This window comes from Delphinapterus leucas, chromosome 9 (assembly GCF_059928025.1).
Source record: "Delphinapterus leucas isolate spDelLeu-1000000601 "Yukka" chromosome 9, BTC_Dleu_Yukka2, whole genome shotgun sequence".
Lineage (NCBI taxonomy): Eukaryota > Metazoa > Chordata > Mammalia > Artiodactyla > Monodontidae > Delphinapterus > Delphinapterus leucas.
In genome coordinates, this window is record NC_143137.1 from 41,737,257 (window position 1) to 41,761,040 (window position 23,784).

At 39.2% G+C, this 23,784-nt stretch overlaps 1 protein-coding gene, 1 long non-coding RNA gene and 1 other non-coding gene across 9 annotated transcripts in view; 1 reads left to right on the forward strand and 2 right to left on the reverse strand.

The window, feature by feature from the left end:
• LOC111179655 (uncharacterized) overlaps window positions 1-2,431 on the reverse strand; it is an 80,594-nt gene extending 78,163 nt beyond the window's left edge. For both annotated transcript variants that reach the window (XR_002645994.2, XR_002645993.3), the window contains exon 1: window positions 1,420-2,431. This is a non-coding gene — a long non-coding RNA (uncharacterized LOC111179655). The remainder of the gene's footprint in view (window positions 1-1,419) is intronic.
• Window positions 2,432-2,522: 91 nt separating this feature from the next.
• Window positions 2,523-23,784, forward strand: part of HERPUD2 (HERPUD family member 2) — a 41,841-nt gene continuing 20,579 nt past the window's right edge. The window contains exon 1 of one of the 6 annotated variants that reach the window (XM_022583475.3): window positions 2,523-2,669. In XM_022583475.3, coding sequence (XP_022439183.2) covers window positions 2,523-2,669 — 147 coding nt within the window. Of the gene's footprint in view, window positions 2,670-19,160; window positions 19,340-19,380; window positions 19,716-22,519; window positions 23,392-23,784 lie in introns of those variants that run through there. The other 5 variants (XM_089917531.1, XM_022583494.3, XM_089917533.1 and 2 more) reach the window with 5 other exon arrangements.
• On the reverse strand, window positions 14,282-14,388 carry LOC115801745 (U6 spliceosomal RNA). Its single transcript, XR_004022086.2, has one exon. It is a non-coding gene; the product is annotated as a U6 spliceosomal RNA (small nuclear RNA).

Below are 23,784 nucleotides of genomic sequence, written 5' to 3' on the forward strand. Positions count from 1 at the left end.
ATTAATATATATCTCATTAATAATGTACATTTCAGAGCGCCAAGGGGGATGACCACATTACTCTAAGGGGTTCCTGGAAGTGTGAGTCACAGGCATAAGTGACAGGCTTGGGTGGTGGTGCTTGTGGCAGTTGCAGTTGGGGAGACTTCCTCCTGCCTTAAACAGGAATTGGACATAAAAGAATTCTTAGAGCAGATAGCTTGGGACTTATATGGTGGCACACTTATGCCATAAAGGATTCAGCCTCTTTCAATTGTTCTGTTCTGCCATCCTTGTAACACAGGCCTTTGTTCTCCTGTTTGTTGCTTCAGGACTGAGCTGTGGCTGCCCCACTGCCAGCATCACATTCCTCCAGTAAGAAAGACAGGTGTAGAGGGCAAGGATGAGCTCTGGTCTGCAGAACATGTTCATCTGAAAGCTCCCCTGGAAGCCCCAGTAGCAACTTCACCTTTCATCTTACGGGCTACAGCTGTGTCGAATGGCTGCTGCTAGATGTAAGGGAGCTAGAAAAAGTACTTGTAGCTAGAATTAAGTTAAGGTTCTATTAAGATGACTAGATAATAGGTAGAAAAAGGGTCTGCTACAGGAAATCCAAGTCATAGTAAACTGTTCTCATTTCATGACAAGAAATAAATGAAACTTTACTCTTATTTTAGAAGAGCATTGAGAGGGTATGGCTAAGATATGGTAGGTGTCCTATCACAAAGAAAGAGGTGAAGGAGGAGAGGGTGTAAGGGATCCTGGGGCACTAGCTGTTGAGAGGAAGAATTTCCTCTTGGTCTCTAACTTTCACTAACTCCTCTGCAGCTGAGAGGGGAAGAGATCAGGTCCCCAAAGCCCCCTACATTATGTGCTTGTATTCACCTATAAGTGGAAGCCTGGACCTGTGCAAATGCACATCTCAACTTACTGCACTGACTCCTAAACCTATGCAGAAAATGGAGAGTAAGTCGGCTTTGGGCAATAGCCTGAAACTTCACGTTCCCACGTGTAAACCATAAACCAGAAAAATAACACTGCCAACCGTCTTCATCTCCCACTGTGGTCAACACACAGTAGGTGCTCAGTAAACAAACACTTGCCAACTTTTGAGAAGACAGAGAGGAAATACATGTTAATTAATATTTAGTTGAGAGACTGATATACGCCAGAACTGTACCAGATGGCTTGCCTACATAGCTCATTTAATCAACAGCACACAGTCAGGTGGCCATTACCGTCCCCATTTACAGAAGTAAACTGAGGCTCAGGAAGGTTAGCCAGGGTCACACGGAAAGTAGAGGTAGACTAAAAGCATTCTCCTTATGCAATGTACCCCCAGTCCCTCCTTCCCCAAAGCTCCAGGTACCGTGCTTTGCAGACAGTCGACACAAGAAATTATGGGCAGAAGTCTGATTGAGCATCAGCAAGGACACTAACTTTTGAAGAGACAGCTCTAAGGATGAGGAACACTTCCCAAGTCTTCCGGGTGTGGTCAAAACAGAATGTGCTAACGCCAGCGAAGCGAGTGGAGGCCCGAGTACCGCTGGGGAGGCAAGGCGGAGCGAATGGCCTGGCCTGACGGCCTCGACACGCCCGACTGACTTCGAGGCGACACAGAACTCGGCACCGGCCGCCCTGGGCCGCCAGGGGCGGTCGGCGGCGGGACCTGGAGGGCAGCGCGCGGGGGCGAGCCGCCCCTGACGCACTTCCGCCCTGCGTTTTCCGGCTTAAAGGGGACCCGGACCTTCTTCACAACAACAACAACAAAACAGGCGCGCTCGCGGCCGGCGCCCCTATTCTAGTCCCCGCCCTCCTGCCACCTGTCGCCATCTCGGCCGCGCCCCGCCTTGCGCTCCTGCTGCCCTGCTGGAGGGGTCAGGCGGAGAGCCCTTCGGCCAACTTCTCCCGCTGCCGCCGCGCCGCCTCGCGAGATCCAGGGCTGGGCCGTGGGCGCCGCCGAGCAGTAGGAAGGGAGCGGCCGCCGCGGAGGACGCTCGGCCGTACTGTGTGACCGGTGGCCGTGCCCGGGGGAGGAGGGCGGCGGTGGCGGGCCCCGCAGCCATCTCTCAGGTAGCCCTGCCTGTCGCGGCTGGCCGCCCTGAGCGGCCCGTCCCCTTCTCCAGCCCGCGTGGCGGGGCCGTCGCGTCGGGGCCTTGTTGCGTTTCAGCTTGGTCGCAGCGGGGCGGGGCGGTGGCTCGGGCTGTCGCGCCCTCACCCCTCTCTACCTTCTCACCGCTTTCTCTCTCCCCTTGGCTTCCCTCTGCAGTCCGGAGCACGGCGGAGCCCGAACCTGGCGGGGAAAACTGCACCCCCGGCCGGGCCCCCAGACCCCGCCGCCGCCGCCGTCTCCGCCCCTGGCCATCATCCTCGGCACCGGCAATGGCCTTTGTATCGCCCGATGCACTTGTGACTGACTTGGACAAGGAATATTAAGAACCCATTCGCTTCCGTCCCCATCCCAGCCGCGCCGGCAGTAACCACCTCGGCTCATTTGGGCTTAACTGCTGCTCCTCTTGACTCTGTTCGACCTTGGAGGCACCATGGACCAAAATGGGATGGAGATTCCTGTGACCCTCATCATTAAAGCACCGAATCAGAAATACAGTGACCAGACTATTAGCTGCTTCTTGAACTGGACCGTGGGGAAACTAAAAACGCATCTGTCTAACGTGTACCCTAGCAAACCAGTAAGTGTCTAAAACCTGGGCGCAGCTGCTCTGGCCAGCGGATTTTCGTGTCATATACTCCCTTACTCCCTGCTTATCCCAACCCCTCTTGAGTCAAATAGGTCTCTTTGACTGCGAAGTATTTTGCGTTCCGAGGTTATGCGACTCTCTTGAGTGTCTGAACCATCATTAATATCTTCCTGATGAGGTCCAGTTAATTAGTAAGTGTAATTAGTAAGTGAAATATCAAGGCACATGAGAATTGGCAGGCATACAATAGGACCGTTTTCCTTGGACTCAAAGTCATCAACCTAAAATGGGAATGACAGGTGCATCCTTTAAAAAAAAGATAAACACTGCAATCCATATTCAAGCTTTTATTGCTTATTAGACTAAAATTCCTTTTTACTTTCAACATCTGGCCCAGAAATTTGCTTACTGCTGAAGAGCGAATTTTGAAATAAGTATGTGACCCCTATGAAAGTTATACTTTACACACTAGTATATATGTTTCAAGAAGCAAAGAGTTATACGTTTTAGATTCACTTTCTTCTGCCCCTTCCTCTCTCATTTTCCTCCTGTAGAGGACACAGAAATTTTCTTCATTTAGAGGAGAACAGTCCTTCCACACCCCCACCATTTGGTGCATCATTTTATTCCTTTCATATAGCCATTTGTAAATCACTGCAGCAGTGTTTTTCATTCTGAATCACATCTGGATATTGCAAAGATAATAAATAAAATAGACAGTACGGCTCTATCTGTCCCCAAAGTTAGATTTGAAAGTTATCAACACAGTTGATAACTAAGTCTTGGAATAATTTAGAAAAGTATAATGTGTGTAGTGTGTATGAAAGTTAGGCTTTCATGTTCTCCATTGTGTAAAAATTTCATTCCTGAATAAGTAGTTTTCAGTGATTACTAAACCTTTTTTTTTAATTAATGAAGAAGCTTGGATTTTTAGGGTGGGAAATATTTTTGGCATCTGGCAAATTTAAGCCAGCAGCAAGGATGTGTTGGAAGGCAACTGTGCTTTCTAGGTTTTACTTAACACTTGTTTTGTGCAAATAAGTAAGGAAGGCACTTGATCTATATTAAGGCAACTGTGCTTTCTAGGTTTTACTTAACACTTGTTTTATGCAAATAAGTAAGGAAGGCATTTGATCTATATTAAGATGTTAATGGATTAGGACTGTTTCAGTGTTACAGTATTAAGTTTAGTTAGGCATTTAGGCTTCTAGAATAGCTATAGAAATAGGGTGGTTATTGCAAAAACAGGTGGTTTAGAAAAACAACTCTTAGTTGGCATTAGCTATGTTTGTCAGTACTTTTTGATTACAAATATTTTTAGTAGGAGAAATAAAAACCCTGAAGTATTTAAGTACTTGGAACAAAATAGTTGGAACTCTCATTCAAATCTTTTCTTGAAAGGTAAGATTTACACAGGGGTAACAATTTCTCTTTAAAAATTTCTGCTTTACAGAAGATTTCCTATTGCATATGACTCATTTTACACATTTTTAAAGTAGAAAATAGCTTTTCAGGATAGGCAGAATTGAAAGCTTTAGACTTCCATAGTAGTGTTCATAACACAGCCATTCCTAAGTACATTATTGAGCATATATCTAAGTACTTAGTTATATGTTCAAGTGTATACTTATGTGAGGATCTTTTACATTATATGATTAAACCAAAAGGGACTTGGTTTGCACTGTGATAGAACAAGAGTTATCACTTTTCTGAAACTTTTTCTTTTTTAAAAAGTAAGAGAGGAGCGTGAACCCTATTTGTCTTACCTGCTCCTGGGATAAGCCTGTTTTTGGCAGGAGTTCTGCCATCTTAGCACTTATCTCAGTGGAGTGCTATCAGTGCCCATGTGGATCAGTCAGCTGCTGGAGGACAGATCAGTTGCAAACTTCTCTACACCCGGCCCTCCTAAGCTGCTTGCTTCTAGTACACACCGGAGGCACTTTTGGAAGGTATACCAAATAATATGCAGCCTATTAATTACCTAACCTTGTGGCAAACCTTTTTTCCTCTTCCAGCAAGTTTTCTCCAAGTGAATTGTAATATCTGAAGTTTATTTCTAGGTTAATGAAGGTGGGGATGGTGTACATGTGTTTCGTTTCTTTTCTTTCTTTTAAAAATAAATTTATTTATTTATTTAATTTTTGGCTGCATTGGGTCTTCGTTGCTGTGTGAGGGCTTTCTCTAGTTGCGGCGAGCGGGGGCTACTGTTTGTTGCGGTGCGCAGGCTTCTCATTGCGGTGCCTTCTCTTGTTGCGGAGCACCGGCTCTAGGCGCACAGGCTTCAGTAGTTGTGGCTCGCGGGCTCTAGGGTGCCGGCTCAGTAGTTGTGGCGCACGGGCTTAGTTGCCCCGTGGCACGTGGGATCTTCCCAGGCTAGGGATCAAACCCATGTCCCCTGCATTGGCAGGCTGGTTCTTAACCACTGCGCCACCAGTGAAGCGCACATGTGTTTATTTTCATAGAACTTCACTGAAAACTTTGTAAGGTTATTCACACACTCACATTCTAGCTTTTTTTATCACTTAGAACTGATTTGAAGTATCACAGTTGTTTAACAGACCAACTGTTTACTGATACTCCAAAGCCATAGGTAGTCCTCAGCATAGGAATTGGAGTCCTTAAAGTTTACTTGTAAAGTTGTTATTTAGAACGGAGAAATTTAACAATATAAGCAATATTATATTGTTGAGTTAATATAAAGGAAGCTTAGATTCTTATGACCCCCCACAATGACTACTTAACATTGATTCTGTTTTTAAGTGTCTCAAGTGCTGTTTGGTGTTTAACAGATCATTTCTTATGCCTGATTCCTTGCACATAAGAAAGGTGGAGGTGGGTGGACTTGGAAGCAGAGAAGGGTTTAGTGCCTGGTAGAAGCAAGTGTTCCCCAGCGTGAAGTAGAACAGTTTGTAGACACTGCTCTTATTGCATCTGATGGGTCAGGGGAGGTAGAGGGCCTTGATCCCTGTGGACGGTGGCTTCTAGGAAAATAAATGAGAGCTGCTGGAGGGAGAAGAATGGAGATTTGAAGTTGTTCTTTTAGGATCTCTACAAGGATAGGTCACATGCCTACATGCTGTTAATGGAATTCTGGCTAAACTCTGCAACAGTGTGTAAAATCTTAAGATTTTAGCTTTATGGTCAGATATTGACTTCATTTAATCACCATTTGCATAATCTCCATTTGCATGGAGCTTTTAATAATTTCCATTTGCATGGATATTTTAAATTCAACCTCCCCTCCCCTCAATAAACCCACAACAAATATACCCCTCCTTCCAAAGCACACTTTCTTGGGCTTCATTTATTTATTTAATTAGGAATTTATTGACCTGGCATTTGAAGGTCTATGTATATACTAAGCAAAAAGGTGGTAAGAGTCCTTTGCTCTTAAAAAGCTCAGGTCTAGTGGGGGATACAGACATATAAGTAAATAACTACAATATTATGTACTAGTGTTATATAAGAGGGATATACTGAGTGCTGTAGGAGCACTGGAAGGGAATGGTCCACTCTGGAGTGAGGATAAGGGAATGTGTAGCTGTTTTAAGAAAAGATTCACAGGGACATTTTTCTTAAAGAGTTAATAAGTTTTAATCAGATAAGATCAGTTTCTTTTTCTTTTTTTTAACTGTTCTTTCACAGCTGTTGTTGCACTGATGATTCTAAATGCTTTATATTATTATAGTACTTAGTAGTATAGTACTATGTTAAAGGATTATAGCTCCATAATGGGCTAAAAGGGGAAAGTGTTTTCTAGTTAGGAAGCAAGGCAATTGCCACATTTACACAGAAGTTTACAAAGTCATTATTAAAAACCTCAGGTGTGAAACTGAGCTCTGGTGGAGTTTTGTTTAACTTTGAATGGTATTGATAATTGGTTTGGTACTTGGTTTAAGAACTGGGGAGTGCACCAATTCATGTTGATAGTGTATATAATTGTGAATCATATTCTAATATGACATTTGTCATCACTTCATGACTTTAGGTTTTCAGTTCCTAAAATTGGCCTGTAGTGTGAAATAATTATTCTGAAATTCAGGTAATTACTGCTAGTGGGTGAAGATAACCTATCAAGAGGGCCACTTTTACTTGAGTAGTTTCAGATTTTGGTCTAGTTTAGACTTATTTACTAGGTATGTAAAAATCAAAATGGTTGAACTTAATGTTATCCAGTAGAATGGACTATCTTAGAGAAAACTTTATAAATAAGAAATAAAATAAAAAATAAGAACCTCTAAATCCAGTTAGGCACCTTTTTGATTATCTTGTTTCTTACTATTTGTTCTTATACACAAACAATAACTACGATGGACCTGACTCACCCTGAATTCAATTTTGAAGGCAAACCTTTCTGGAGCTTGTATCCTTTTGCTTCCCATTTTTGTCTTGAGGTCAAAATGACCGTTGAACATGTCCCTCAGTTCTGGGTAGACCTCCTCTCTCTTGTCACCTTTTCAAATAGTGCCTTTGCTCTGAGATTTGTTAGAATTAAAGAAATAGGAATAGAACCAATTGCATAGATTCTATTCTGAGAATATAACATTCTATAACTAAATTGCCTACAGTTCAGATGGAAGTCTTACTTTCATTGTCAGTGGAAGTAGCTTTTATAATATAATTTGAGGTTTATATCTGTCTTATTTTTGTAATTCTCTATTACCTTATTTAGGAAGGTCATTTTTTAAAAATTTGTAAAATATTGGCTATATTCCCTGTGTTGTACAATATACCCGTTATAACTTATTTTATACCTAATAGTTTGTACCTCTTAATCTTCTACTTGTTTATTACCCCTCCCCCTTCCATCTCTTCACTAATAACCACAGTTTGTTTTCTGTATCTGTGAGTCTGCTTCTTTTTTGTTATATTCACTAGTTTGTTTTATTTTTTAGATTCCACATATAAGTGATATCATACAGTATTTATCTCTGTCTGACTTACTTCACTTAGCATAAGTAAGCAGGTCAGTTTTAAAATTTGCTTGCTTAACCACCTCAGAACTGTTGACTTAAAGGGGCTATAATCCACACACACAAATAATTTTTGTTTTATAAGACTCTTGTCAAAGGTTGATGGAAAGTTAAAAGTTTTGAATGAGTGCTGACTGAAATTTGTTTTAACTCCTTGCCTTTTTCTAATGTGTTTTTTGGAAAATAACAGTACTGTGAAGGTAATGTTTTGTTTAATCATGCATCAGTGCTTTTAAAAATAGGATTTTTTTTAGAACTTTCTCTCCTTTACATAATAATTTTGTTTTTAGCTGCGCTGCGCTGCTTGTGGGAACTTAGTTCCCCCACCAGGGATTGAACTCAGGTCCTCAACAGTGAGAGCATGGAGTCCTAACCACTGGACCACCAGGGAATTCCCACACATAATAGATATTGATTTGATGGTCTTAAATGCTTTTTTTTTAAATCATTTTTTAAAAAAATTATTTATTTACTTTTGGCCATGTTGGGTCTTTGTTGCTGCGCACGGGCTTTCTCTAGTTGCGGCGAGCGGGGGCTACTCTTCATTGCGGTGCCTGGGCTTCTCACTGCAGTGGCTTCTCTTGTTGCGGAGCACGGACTCTAGGCGCACGGGTTTCAGTACTTGTGGCTCGCGGGCTCTAGAGCACAGGCTCAGTAGTTGTGGCTCGCGGGCTCTAGAGCACAGGCTCAGTAGTTGTGGCGCATGGAATTAGTTGCTCCGCGACAAGTGGGATCTTCCTGGACCAGGACTCGAACCCGTGTTCCCTGCATTGGCAGGAGGATTCTCAACCACTCTGCCACCAGGGAAGCCCCTAAATGCTTTTACTTAACTGTCATATTTGGTGCTGTGATTTTAAACTGCCATTTACTAAGAGGTTACTATGTATACCAGGCATTCTGGTAAGCACTTTATATGTTTATCATACTTATTCTTCATAGACAGCTTACACTGTGAGTTCTGTTATCAGCTCTGTTTTATAGATGAGGAAACTGAGGCTTGGTGATTTTTTTGCCCAAGGTCATAGAACTTTAGGTAGTAGAATCGGAATTTGTACCCAGGTTGGTCTGACTTGGCAAGCCTCAGGTCTTAACCATATGATGGTTATATATAATAAGATGAAGAAAGGCATTTAGGAATTTGGCCAGCTCAGTTATATACTTGCAAGTTAAAAAGAAGTAAGTGGACTGTAAAAAGGCGTGTGTGTTTAGATGGGTTGTCATCTAAAGGCTACAGATGAATGGGTAACACAGTCTTAATACCGTTCTAATGCATGTCAGCTTAGTGTGTGGTTATTTTTATTTTGATAAATTATAGGGAAGGTATGGGAACATAATATCTTAAGACTTCCAAGTACATTGCTTTGCCCTATCTTTTCACATTTCCTGCTTGTTTGTATGAACCATAGCAGTCATGTATTTTGGCATCTCTGTTGTATGTATACCTGATTTGGCCTGTCAGTAGAAACAGCTAAGCAGGGACTGTCCCTTTGGAGTTCCAGAGGAAATTGTTGTGTAAGCTCTGTAAGCTGGTTTTGTTTACTGTTGTTGCAAGGGCATAAGAGGTAGAGGCAGTTTGGGTAAGCTCTGCTTCCATTTACAGTGTTTCTGAATTTCCTGAGGCTTTAGATTGGGTGGATCTAGTGGGAATGGGAGGGAGATATGTTCAGTACAAATTCACTGGATTAATTTCCCACAGAAACGATATTTTGTGCAGAGAACCGGCTCTTTAAAGCTGTTTGACACTTATGGCTGAACTGTATATAAGAAATGAAATGTTAATAATTACCACTTTAAAAGAAATTGGGCTGTAGTTCTTTGCACTAATATGTAAGTTAACCGTTGCTTTTACTGAGCTATTTGATTATGTTGAAGTTGGATATACTAAGGACATGATTTTTTTAAGCCATTCATAATTACAAAAGACCCATTTAGTCCTTCACGTAAAAAATCTAATCTTTTGATACCAACTAGGTGACTTTCCAGAAATATAAAAGTATTGTTCGCTTTGTAAACTCATCTGTTAGACTCTTGTGAATATTTTAAGTGCATTAGGGATACATGGTATTTTATCTGTTTTTGCTGTCTAGTTAAATAAACATTAAAAAGTCAGACACTTTAGATAAAATATATGTAAACCTTTTAGAAAGAAAACATCTTTCCCCAGTTTAGGATTTATTTTTGCATATTATACTAGCAGGTGAGCTTTCCTCACCTTGGTTTTTAGCAACCTCTGTTAAGTGGGTAGCAGAGTTTTTGGGCCAGCTGGTTAAGCAGCTGTTTATTTGGAGTGGTATAGTTTTGTCTCTGGGCTACTCAGAGTGCCAACAGGATGTTTCCAACTTGGTAATTTAGCTGCCTCTGCTCTACCATATATCACCAGGCTTCGTCTTGGGTGGAGCAGGAGAGATGGTAAAGTACTGTACCTATTAAGATTTGCTGACTATTGGATGTAGGATGTGAGCAACAGGAAGAATGGTGGTGTTGTTAACAGAGGTAGTCAAGTATGTTTATATGTTAATCTGTGTAGCCAGTATCTTAACAGAAGAAAATTTTCATTGACAATTTAATTAGTACTTCATTTTAGATTTTCCAATCCTGAGTCTTCTGAATTCTTATATTTAAAGGATACCATGTAACATTTTTATTGAGAGAAAAATGAACTTTTATTGTGTTAAGCTACTGAGATCTTGAGGTTCATTATAGCGGCTAGCATTACTACCCTAACTAATACAGAAATGGATTTTTCATCAAGGTAAAAAATACTGTTAGGGGCTTCCCTGGTGGCGCAGTGGTTGAGAGTCCGCCTGCCGATGCAGGGGACACGGGTTTGTGCCCTGGTCCAGGAGGGTCCCACATTCTGCGGAGCGGCTGGGCCCGTGAGCCATGGCTGCTGAGCCAGCGCATCTGGAGCCTGTGCTCCACAACGGGAGAGGCCACAACAGTGAGAGGCCCGCATACCGCAAGAAAATATAAAATAAAATACTGTTAGTAGGTCTGGATAAATAAAATTGTGTCAATTTTACAAGTTAAACTGAATTTGAATTTAGATCTCAAAATCTGTTATTTTCCTAATACTGTAGATTATAATCCAAACCACTTGAAAATTCAGTTGATTATTGTGTGGTTTGTTATCATGTCTAACCACTGGTTTTCCAGATATTTAAATTAAATTCACTGATATTTAAACTGAATTTTTTCACTAATTTTTTTAGTAGAAAAAATTTCAAATTTATGCACATGAAAACTTTTTCTCTGTTTTCACCCAAAGTAAAATTAAAGAATTCTTTTTCCTTTTACTTCTGATTATCTGAAGATGTTTGAATATTCAATTTAAAGCAACAATTTTTAAAATTAAGGTATAATTCACATACTATAAAGTTTGCCCTTTAATGTGTACAACTCAGTGGTTTTTAGTAGTTCACAAATTTGTACAATCATCACCACTGTCTAATTCCAGAACATTTTTATCACCCCATACTCATTAGCAGTCACTCCCCATTCTCTGTCCCCCACTCCTTGGTAACCAGTAATCTACTTTTTGTCTATATGTATTCACCTATTCTGAAAATTTCACATAAATCTAACTGTAATATATATGGCCTTTTATGTCTGGCTTCTTTCACTTAGCATAATGTTTACAAGGTTCATTCGTGTTATAACATGTATCAGTTCGTCATTACTTTTTATGGCCCAATAATATTCCATTATATGTAAATGTCACATTTTGTTTATCCGTTCATCAAAGCATTTGAGTTGTTTCGACTTTTTGGCTATTATGAATAATGCTGCTGTGCACATTCCTTTACAGGTTTTTGTGTGGATTTGTTGTTTTCAGTTCTCTTTGGTATATACCTAGGAATGGAATTGGATGTATACTGAGTCATATGGTGGCTTTCTGAGGAACTCCCAGGCTTTTCCAGAGGCTGTTCCATTTTACATTCCCACCAGCAATGTATGAGAGTTCTACTTTCTTCACATCCTCATCCACACTTGTTTTTGCTTCATGTATTTTCGGGGAGTACCATGTAATTTTATTATATTCTGCTTTTTTGAAAATTGATGTTCCCTTGCTGTGAAAAGATATGTTTACTTGAAGTTGACTATTAATTTAGAGTAAAGTTAATACTAAGATACTAACATATGATTGCTCCTTCAATAGTATAATAATATGCTAATATCAGTACCATTTGCAGAAATGAACCAAATGAATTTAGCACCAGCAAGTGTTTTAAACTAGTATTGTGGGTCACAGACTAAATACTTCATTTCCATTCTTAATGATTACATGTAAAATAACTGATATAATGAACTTCAAGTAAGTGTGTCTTCCAAATCTGTGTAAGCCCTTTTGGACTCATAACACTTCATTTAATAAATCGGCATTTAGCATCTACTCTGCAGGACACAGTGCTAGGCTCTGGGAGTAAAGGGATGAGCTAGACAGACATGGACCCTCGTTTATTCTTGGCACTCATATACCACTTAGGGAAATAAACGTGCAGGTAATTACAGATTATGGCTTGTGTTATGAAGGAAACCAACCGGGTGTGTGAAAGGAAATACTCTACTTTAAATTTGTAAATCAGATAAGACCTCTCTGAGGAGGTCACTTTAAAGCTAAGACCCAAAAGATGGTTAAGAGCTAGCCCTGCGAGAGCTGGGAGAGACTGTTGCAGGTAGGATGTCTGAGTTGGGGAGGAACTTGGCATATTGGGGATCTAAGTGAATGCCAGTTTGGCTAGTGAGTGAGGAGGAAAGATGATCAGAGGAGGTTGGAAAGAGAGAGAAACCAGATCTGCTGGGACCATCTGGTTATGGTGTGGAATTAGAATTCAATCCAGAGTGGTAGGAATCCATTAGAGAGTCACAGGAGTGATTCACATTTTTAAAAGATCACTCTATTTACTGACTAGAACACAGTGTGAAGACCAGTTAAGAAGCTATTACAGAAGTTCAGGCAAGATGGTTTTAGGTTAGGGTAATGGCAATAGAGATGGAAAGAAATGGACTGAGAGGGACTTCTGGAGATAGAGTCCGTAAGATTTGCTGGTGGTTAGATATGTTAGACAAGGTGAGAGAAAAATTGAGGATAATGCCCAGATTTTTGGCTTAAACAACTAGTGGCAAGTTGTTATTGAATAGGGAACAAGCAAGAGGAAAGATCTGGGGAACCAAGAATTGAGAACCACTGTAGATGTTTTGATATTGAGTTGCCTATTAAGATATCTGAAGGTGGAGATTCCCTGGTGGTCCAGTGGTTAAGACTACGTGCTTCCACTGCAGGGGGCATGGGTTTGATCCCCGGTCCAAGAACTAAGATCCTGCATGCTGCCTGGCGCGGCCAAAAAAAAAAAAAAAGATATTTGAAAGTGTCAGATGTCTAACAAGCAGTTGGATATCTGGATCTGGGTCTGAGAGGAAGCGAGAGGCCTTGGATAGAAAAGCAAATTTTCATCTTAGCTGAAGAAGCTTCCTTAAATTCTAGAATTGGATGGAAAAGTTAGCAAAAGACACTGGAGAGGGACAGTGGCTAAAGATATGAATGAAATGTACAAATGCCTCTTAATGGATTTTCTAAATTTGATTGCTCTTCCAGAGGTGCAAATGGTGAATGCTGTGGTCTTTTCTTCTTGCAAACCTTTTGCAGGGTGCTGTTGGTCATGCTGTTTCCTCATCCTGCTGAGGGACTTGCTTAGCCATTGCCCAGCTTTTCTGTTCAGTGGGTATAGGCTTTAAAAAACTAGGACATGGGGAAAAGAGATTATCAGCCTCTGGGCTTGTAGTAATGCTATTTCAATTGGCTATATTTTGGGTTAAATAGATTATGTGCTATTAGGTTTAAAGGTTTGATGAGAATTTGTATTTCTGAAACTGGGATTCATAGTTTTAGGACTAGGAATTTTCAAAATCTTTAATTTTTTTTAAAATTTATTTTTTTATACAGCAGGTTCTTATTAGTCATCCATTATATACACATCAGTGTATACATGTCAATCCCAATCTCCCAGTTCATCACACCACCCCTGCCACTTTCCCCCCTTGGTGTCCATACATTTGTTCTCTACATCTGTGTCTCTGTTTCTGCCCTGCAAACCGGTTCATCTGTACCATTTTTCTAGGTTCCACATATATGTGTTAATATACGATATTTGTTTTTCTCTTTCTGACTTACTTCACTCTGTATGACAGTCTCTAGATCCATCCACGTCTCTACAAATGACCTAATTTCGTTCCATTTTATGGCTGAGTAATATTCCATTGAATAATGTACCACATCTTCATTATCCATTCATCTGTGGATGGGCATTTAGGTTGCTTCCATGACCTGGCTATTGTAAATAGTGCTGCAGTGAACACTGGGGTGCATGTGTCTTTTTGAATTATGGTTTTCTCAGGGTGTATGCCCAGTAGTGGGATTGCTGGGTCATATGGTAGTTCTAGTTTTAGTTTTTTAAGGAACCTCCATACTATTCTCCATAGTGGCTGCATCAATTTACATTCCTGCCAACAGTGCAAGAGGGTTCCCTTTTCTCCACACCCCCTCCAGCATTTGTTGTTTGTAGATTTTCTGAGGATGCCCATTCTAACTGGTGTGAGGTGACACCTCACTGTAGTTTTTTTTTTTATTTTTTAAATATGGAACACTTCACGAATTTGCGTGTCATCCTTGCGCAGGGTCCATGCTAATCTTCTCTGTATCGTTCCAATTTTAGTATATGTGCTGCCAAAGCGAGCACCTCACTGTAGTTTTGATTTGCATTTCTCTGATAATTAGTGATGTTGAGCAGCTATTCATGTGCTTCTTGGCCATCTGTATGGCTTCTTTGGAGAAATGTGTATTTAGGTAGGTCTTTTGCCCATTTTTTGATTGGGTTGTTTGTTTTTTTAACACTGAGCTGCATGAACTGTTTATATATTTTGGAGATTAATCCTTTGTCCGTTGATTCATTTGCAAATATTTTCTCCCATTCTGAGGGTTGTCTTTTCATCTTGTTTGTAGTTTTCTTGGCTTTGCAAAAGCTTTTAAGTTGCATAAGGTCCCATTTGTTTATTTTTGTTTTTATTTCCATTACTCTAGAGGGTGGATCAAGAAAGATCTTGCTGGGATTTATGTCAAAGAGTGTTCTTCCTATGTTATCCTCTAAGAGTTTTAGAGTGTCCTGTCTTACATTTAGGTCTCTAATCCATTTTGAGTTTATTTTTCTGTATGGTGTTAGGGAGTGTTCTAATTTCATTCTTTTACATATAGCTGTCCAGCTTTCCCAGCACCGCTTATTGAAGTGACTGTCTTTTCTCCATTGTATATCCTTGCCTCTTTTGTCATAGATTAGTTGACCATAGGTGCATGGGTTTATCTCTGGGCTTTCTATCCTGTTCCATTGATCTATATTTCTTTTTTTGTGCCAGTACCATACTGTCTTGATTACTGTAGCTTTTTAGTATACTCTGAAGTCAGGGAGTCTGATTCCTCCAGGTACGTTTTTTTCCCTCAAGACTGCTTTGGCTATTCGGGGTCTTTTGTGACTCCATACAGATTTTAAGACTTTTTGTTCTAGTTCTGTAAAAATGCCATTGGTAATTTGATAGGGATTGCATTGAATCTGTAGATTGCTTTGGGTAGTAGAGTCATTTTCACAATATTGATTCTTCCAATCCAAGAACATGGTATATCTCTCCATCTGTATCATCTTTCATTTCTTTCATCAGTGTCTTATAGTTTTCTACATATAGGTCTTTTGTCTCCTTAGGTAGGTTTATTCCTAGGTATTTTATTCTTTTTGTTGCAGTGGTAAATCGGAGTGTATCCTTAATTTCTCTTTCAGATTTTTCATCATTAGTGTACAGGAATGCAAGAGATTTCTGTGCATTAATTTTGTATCCTGCAACTTTACCAGATTCATTGATCAGCTCTAGTAGTTTTCTGGTGGCATCTTTAGGATTCTCTATGTATAGTATCATGTCATCTGCAAACACTGACAGTTTTTCTTCTTTTCTAATTTGTATTCCTTTTATTTCTTTTTCTTATCTGATTGCCGTGGCTAGGACTTCCAAAACTATGTTGAATAAGTGGCAAGAGTGGACATCCTTGTCTTTTTCCTGATCTTAGAGGAAATGCTTTCAGTTTTTCACCATTGAGAATGATGCTGGCAGTGGGTTGGTCATATATGGCCTTTATTATGTTGATATAGGTTCCTTCTATGCCCACTTTCTGGAGAGTTTTTATCATAAATGGGTGTTGAATTTTGTCAAAAGCTTTTTCTGCATCCATTGAGAGGATCATATGGTTTTTCTTCTTCATTTTGTTAATATGGTGTATCACATTGATTGATTTGCATATATTGAAGAATCCTTGCATCCCTGGCACAAATCCTACTTGATCATGGTGTATGATCTTTTTAATGTGTGTTGAATTCTGTTTGCTAGTATTTTGTTGAGGATTTTTGATTCTATATTCATCAGTGATATTGGTCTGTAATTTTCTTTTTTGTAGTATCTTTGTCTGGTTTTGGTATCAGGGTGATAGTGACCTCGTAGAATGAGTTTGGGAGTGTTCCTTCCTTTGCAATTTTTTGGAAGAGTTTGAGAAGGATGGGTGTTAACTCTTCTCTAAATGTTTGATAGAATTCACCTGTGAAGCCATCTGGTCCTAGACTTTTGTTTGTTGGAAGATTTTTAATCACTCAATTTCATTACTTGTGATTGGTCTGTTCATGTTTTCTATTTCTTCCTGGTTCAGTCTGGGAAGGTTATACCTTTCTAAGAATTTGTTCATTTCTTCCAGGTTGTCCATTTTATTGGCATAGAGTTGCTTGTAGTTGTCTCTTGTCATGCTTTGTATTTCTGCAGTGTCCATTGTAACTCTTCCTTTTTCATTTCTAATTTTATTGATTTGAGTCCTCCCCCTCTTTTTCTTGATGAGACTGTCTAAAGGTTTATCAATTTTGTTTATCTACTCAAAGAACCAGCTTCTAGTTTTATTGATCTTTGATCTTTGCTATTGTTTTTTTTGTTTCTATTTCATTTATTTCTGCTCTGATCTTTATGATTTCTTTCCTTCTACTAACTGTGGGTTTTGTTTGTTCTTTCTCTAGTTCCTTTTGGTGTAAGGTTAGATTGTTTATTTGAGATTTTTCTTGTTTCTTGAGGTAGGCTTGTTGCTCTAAACTTCCCTCTTACAACTGCTTTTGCTGCATCCCATAGGTTTTGGATTGTCATGTTTTCATTGTCATTTGTCTCTAGGTATTTTTTGGTTTCCTCTTCGATTTCTTCAGTGATTTCTTGGTTATTTAGTAACGTACTGTTTAGCCTCTACGTGTTTGTGTTTTTTACGTTTTTTTCTCCTGTAATTGATGTCTAATCTCATAGCGTGTGGTCGGTAAAGATGCTTGATATGATTTCAGTTTTCTTAACTTTACCGAGGCTTGATTTGTGACCCAAGATGTGTTCTATCTTGGAGAATGCTCCATGTGCACTTGAGAAGAAAGTGTAATCTGTTGTGTTTTGATGGAATGTCCTATAAATATCAATTAAATCTGTCTGGTCTGTTGTGTCATTTAAAGCTTGTGTTTTCTTAGTAATTTTCAGTTTCACTGATCTGTCCATTGGTTTTAAGTGAGGTGTTAAAAGTCCCCCACTATTATTGTGTTACTGTCGATTTCCTCTTTTATAGCTGTTAGCAGTTGCCTTATGTATTGAGGTGCTCCTATGTTGGGTGCATGTATATTTATAATTGTTATATCTTCTTGGATTGATCCCTTGATCATTATATAGTGTCCTTCCTTGTCTCTTGTAACATTCTTTTTTCTAAAGTCTATTTTACCTGATAGGAGTATTGCCACTCCAGCTTTCTTTTGATTTCCATTTGCATGGAATATCTTTTTCCATCCCCTCACTTTCAGTCTGTATGTGTCCCTAGGTCTGAAGTCGGTCTCTTGTAGACAGCTTATATATGGGTCTTATTTTTTTTTTTTTTTTTTTTTTTTGCGGTACACGGGCCTCTCACTGCTGTGGCCTCTCCCGCTGCGGAGCACAGGCTCCGGACGCGCAGGCCCAGCCGCCATGGCTCACGGGCCCAGCCGTTCCATGGCATGTGGGATCTTCCCAGACCGGGGCACGAACCCGTGTCCCCTGCATCGGCAGGTGGACTCCCAACCACTGCGCCACCAGGGAAGCCCTGGGTCTTATTTTTGTATCCATTCAGCGAGACTGTGTCTTTTGGTTGGAGCATTTAATCCATTCACATTTAAGGTAATTATCGACATGTATGTTCCTGTTACCATTTTCTTAATTGTTATGGGTTTGTTTTTGTAGGTCGTTTTCTTCTCTTGTGTTTCCCACTTAGAGAAGTTCCTTTAGCATTTGTTGTAGAGCTGGTTTGGTGGTGCTGAATTCTCTTAGCTTTTGCTTGTCAGTAAAGCTGTTGATTTCTCTGTTGATTGAATGAGATCCTTGCCGGTATAGTATTGTTGGTTGTAGGTTCTTCCCTTTCATCACTTTAAATATATTGTGCCACTCCCTTCTGGCTTGTAGAGTTTCTGCTGAGAAATAAGCTGTTAACCTTATGGGAGTTCCCTTGTATGTTATTTGTCATTTTTCCCTTGTTGCTTTCAGTAATTTTTCTTTGTCTTTAATTTTTGTCAATTTGATTACTGTGTGTCTCAGCGTGTTTCTCCTTGGGTTTATCCTGCCTGGGACTCTCTGTGCTTCCTGAATTTGGCTGGCTATTTCCATTCCCATCTTAGGGAAGTTTTCGACTATAATCTCTTCAGATATTTTATTGCGTCCTTTCTCTTTCTCTTCTCCTTTTGGGACCCCTCTAATGTGAATGTTCTTGCGTTTAATGTAGTTCCAGAGGTCTCGTAGGCTTTCTTCATTTCTTTTTATTCTTTTTTGTTTATTCTGTTCCATGGCAGTGAATTCCACCATTCTGTCTTCAAGGTCACTCATCCGTTCTTCCGCCTCAGTTATTCTGCTATTGATTCCTTCGAGTGTATTTTTCATTTCAGTTATTGTATTGTTCATCTCTGTTTGTTCTTTAATTCTTCTAGGTCTTTGTTAAACATTTCTTGCATCTTCTGGTCTTTGCCTCCATTCTTTTCCTGAGGTCCTGGATCATCTTCACTATCATTACTCTGAATTCTTTTTCTGGAAGGTTGCCTATCTCCACTTCATTTAGTTGTTTTTCTGGGGTTTTGTCTTGTTCCTTCATCTTGTTCCTTCATCTTGTTCCTTCATCATTGGTACAAAGTCCTCTGCCTTTTCATTTTGTTTATCTTTCTGTGCATGTGGTTTTGCTTCCACAGGCTGCAGAATTGTAGTTCTTCTTTCTGCTGTCTGTCCTCTGGTGTCTGAGGCTATCTAAGAGGCTTATGCAAGCTTCCTGATGGGAGGGACTGGTGGTGGGTAGAGGTGATTGTTGCTTTGGTGGGCAGAGGTCAGTAAAACTTGTCTGTAAAGACAAGTAAAACTTGTCTGCTGATGGGTGGGGCTGGGTTCCCTCCCTGTTGGTTGTTTGGCTTGAGGCGACCCAGCCCTGGAGCCTACCTGGCTCTTTGGTGGGGCTAATGGCAGATTCTGGGAGGGCTCACGCCAAGGAGTACTTCCCAGAACTTCTGCTGCCCATGTCCTTGTTTTCACGGCAAGCCACAGCCACCCCCACCTCTGCAGGAGACCCTCCTACACTAGCAGGTAGGTCTGGTTCTGTCTCCTCTGGGGTCACTGCCCCTTCCCCTGGGTCCCGATGCGCACACTATTTTGTGTGTGCCCTCTAAGAGTGGAGACTCTGTTTCCCCCAGTCCTGTTAAGTCCTGCAATCAAATCCTTCTAGCCTTCAAAGTCTGATTCTGTAGGAATTCCTACCCCCGTTGCCGGACCCCCAGCTTCGGCAGCCTGACATGGGACTCAGAACCTTCACTCCAGTGGGTGGACTTCTGTGTTTTAAGTGTTCTCCAGTTTGTGAGTCACCCACCCAGCAGTCACGGGGTTTGATTTTATTGTGATTGCGCCCTTCCTACCATCTCATTGTGGCTTCTCCTTTGTCTTTGGATGTGGGGTGTCTTTTTTGGTGAGTTCCAGTGTCTTCCTGTGGATGACTGTTCAGCAGTTAGTTGTGATTCCAGTGCTCTCGTAAGAGGGAGTGAGCGGACGTCCTTCTACTCTGCCATCTTGAACCAATCTCCAACATCTTTAATTTTCAGTTTTTATCTTGATGTAAAAATTATCAATATAAATAACAGGATGATTACTTTGTAGCTGACTCTCGTGAGATTTAGTACCTGCATTTTAAAACTAAGTGATCATACTAAATATGTTTAATTTGTATGGTTAAGTTTTTCAAGCATGGGCTTCTGGAATCTGTGAGGTTGCTGACTGATGGTGATCTGTATTGTTTCTGTGAAAAAAAATTTGTTTTAAACTTACCTACTAAATAATTACGGGAGTAAACTGTCTAAGTTGATTGCCATTGTACTTAATTTATATATATATATATATATATATATATATTTGTCAGTAGTCCAAAATAATGAGTGTTATAGCATATTGTTATGCCCCATGTTGTTTAAAAGTGATACTTGTGATAAAGTACATGATTAATTCCATTACCATTACAGTTTAATAGTAAAATGGAGATTACCTATGTAGAAAGCAGGTAATATATATAGATTTCTTACATTTTGAAGCAGTAGTTGGTAAATACTTCTTTCATCTTAGCACCCAATACATCCTTTCACTAAAAATCTGAAGGTAAGTAACTTATGTTTTGGACATGGACTTCTTCTTACCAATGTCAAATTACTTTTCTCTCTGTTTAGAGAAGCTGAAATTAATTAAAAGCTTTCCTTTTGTTATTTATAAATGTCATTTTAAACTGATTTTTGAAAGCTCCTCAAACATGGATTAGGGCTTGCTTTTTTAGTCATTAAAACTGATAGTTATTGCAACTTTAACCAAACCTATTTAGTCGTGTCCTAATCATGTTCTTATACATAATGAAGATGGTCTGCTATTAGTCATACAACTTATCAATACTTTCACATAATCTCTCATTAGATCCTCAGGAAACAGCATGATGTAAGAGAAGCAGGTATTAGAGATTAGTATCACATGCTAATTGAATGTTTACTAGGTGTTCTGCCCTGTTCTTAGAGGTTTGTGTGCATTTTCAGTGTTGTGAAAATTCAACCCTGTGAAATAGGTACTATTATTGCCCTCATTTTTCAGTTAAGAAAACTGAGACACAGACAGGTGGTAGTGGGATCATGTACAAGTTTCTCAACATTTCTTCACCTATCTGCCATATTCTTCTCTAAGTCCAACTCCTTCACATGAGATTCTACCCCTTAATAGCTACTCAAGGACATTGCTCTTGAAATTCTCTATTTTTCTCTCCTGCATCCGCAGTTTTTCCTTTCTACTGGATTATTCCTGTTGGCATACAAACATGTTTTTTTCTCTTCTTAAAAAAACAAAAACATGAAACAGTAAAACAAACAAGACCCTCTTTGATTCCACTTCCCTTCTAGCTGTTGCTTTATTTCTTTCCTGTCTTTAGTGCACAACTTCTTATAAATTATGAATATTCACTGTATCTGTACTCCTCTCCTGTTCTCTTGAATCCATTCCAGTTAAGTTTTTACCCTACTCTTCCACCAAGATTGCTTTTATGAAGATCACCAGGGAGCTCCATGTTCCAGGATATAGTGGGGGAATAGGGAAATAAGTAGAATAGTATGAAACAAGGACACAATGGTTAATAACAAAAGCCTGGAAACACTCAAATATCCATATTGTAAACTTTAGTATTTCTGTGTAATGGAGCATTATGCATCTGTCAAAAAGAATGGGGAAGACATCTTTATACTGCTAAGGAGTGATCTCCAGGGTACAGTAAGTGAGAAAACAAGGTACAAAGGAGTATCTTGTACTATCTTTTATGTGAGAAAAGAAGGGAAATACAAGTGTATTTGTATTCAGGTTTGTTATGTTGTTAAAAAATGACGGAAGGGTAATTCAGAATTATAGAGAAAGAGGGTAGGGACAGAAGCTAAACCTCTTTGTACCTTGTTCTATAATTTTTACTTTGTTTCCATGTGTGTTATATATAATTTTAAAAAGTTAAATAGAAAAAAATTCCTAAATGGTAACAAAACAATTTAACAATGTCAGGATGGTGATAAAACTGTAAGAAGAATTATTACAAGTAATTTCAAAACTGTATTTTGACTGCATATCCCTAATGGGATATATCTAAGGATGGAAAAAAGTGACAAGAAATCTTAAACCTCATCCAATATTGTTATTATTATTTGAGATTATACATAGTAGGATAAAGCATATAAATACTTTTGCTAATGGCATACGTTTGTTAATATTATTAGCACGAAAGATTTTCAGGGTGATAGAGATACAAATAAAAAACCATATACTGTTTAATTAAAATTGGAAATATGAATATATACTCAGGGTTTAAGTTTCTTTTTCTCAAAAATACATATTTTCTTGCTCTCCTCAATGAAGAATCTTAGAAATAATAGCAAGTAACAATAAGCACTCTTAGACCCCAGATTTTGTCTCTAGATGCCATTTCCCATTAAAAGGAATCAAGGCCCCTGGAACAGTGGCTGATTCCAGGCTTGGGGAAAGAAATGTGGAAGATGAACCTGGTGTGCCCGAAAGCAAGGAAGCTCTTAGAGGTCATGTCAAAGTGACATAGGATCCAACCTGAAGGGACTCCTACTGGCCAAAGATGGTGCAATTTGAGGATTAACAAAAACAACCAGGTGGCAGTACATTGAAAAACATAAAATTCCACAAGCTCACAATGATATTTAAACCAAAACTTTTTGGTCACTTCTGGAGGTTGCTTGGGCACTCATTCTGAAAACTGATAAAGGGAATAAATTGAGCATTTTTGCTGTCTTTCTTGTGTAATCTAGGTAAGCAAATGGTCGATGAGGTAAAGTTCTTTTAGAAGAAGCACAGCTAATACAGAAAGAATTAGAGAATTAGAAAATATTTTCTACCCCTAATGAAATAATGGATCTAGGCAGTTGGATCTAGGTTGTTAATAAGGTGAATGTTTGATGGCAGACTTTATAAGGGATGAATTTGGCTGACAACATTTGAACCCACTGATCAAACTTAACATGACTAAAAGTAAGTCACTCAATCCAGTGTGCTAATAATATGACGCAACAGGAAGTTCTCTTGTCAAACAAAAAAGAACCTGAATTTAATCAACCCTCTAGATCTAACTTCATTATACAGAGAGTACAGGACATGCTGTACAATACCAGGAGGACATAGTCACCCAAATCCAGATTGCAACATGTTTTCTTCAACAAATAGCTAGGGAAAAATTTTAAAGAAGTGGAAGCTGTTAAAAAATTACAAGAGACATAAAAGCCCCATCCCATGTGTGAACCTTGTTTGTATTCTGATTTAGACAAATCATTCCTAAAAAGACATTTTTGAGCAAGTGGGAAAAATTGAGCTGTACTGGATATCACATTATAAGGAATTAATATTTATTTTGTTGAATGTGGTAATATTGTGGGTAGTTGGGAAAAAAAACTGTTACAGATACATTCTGTTTTTTACAGGCAAAAAGAAATATGTGGTATTTGCTTTAAAACTCTCTTCCTTGCCAAAAACAAAATGGGGGTAGGTGGGTAAATGAAACAGGAACAGCAGAATGTTGATAATTGTTGGAGCTGGATATTTGGGAATTCTTGAAGATGGTAAGGGGTTTCATTTTATTCTCTCCACTTTATGTATGTTTGAGAAGTTTCAAAGTAAAGTAAAAAAAATTCGTAAGGGAAGAACTGATAATTTTTATACAGAATGATATGACATAGAAGTATCTATTAAATGTTTGGGCTGGTGAAATAATGATAGTTTATGATGACTGTAGTATTTATCAAAGAAACTTCTTTAGGTTGCAGCTGAAGTAATAAGTATATTTTGGAAACTTACAAAGCATTACATAATTCATTTGTCCAGGGATTAAGTCAGTCATTATCTACTTAGCATTTAACTTATGTTATATAATTTACTGTTTGTGCTCCACTCAATATTTATATGTATTGATTGAAGTTTCAAGACTTGTGATATGTATTTTAAAAAAAATCCTT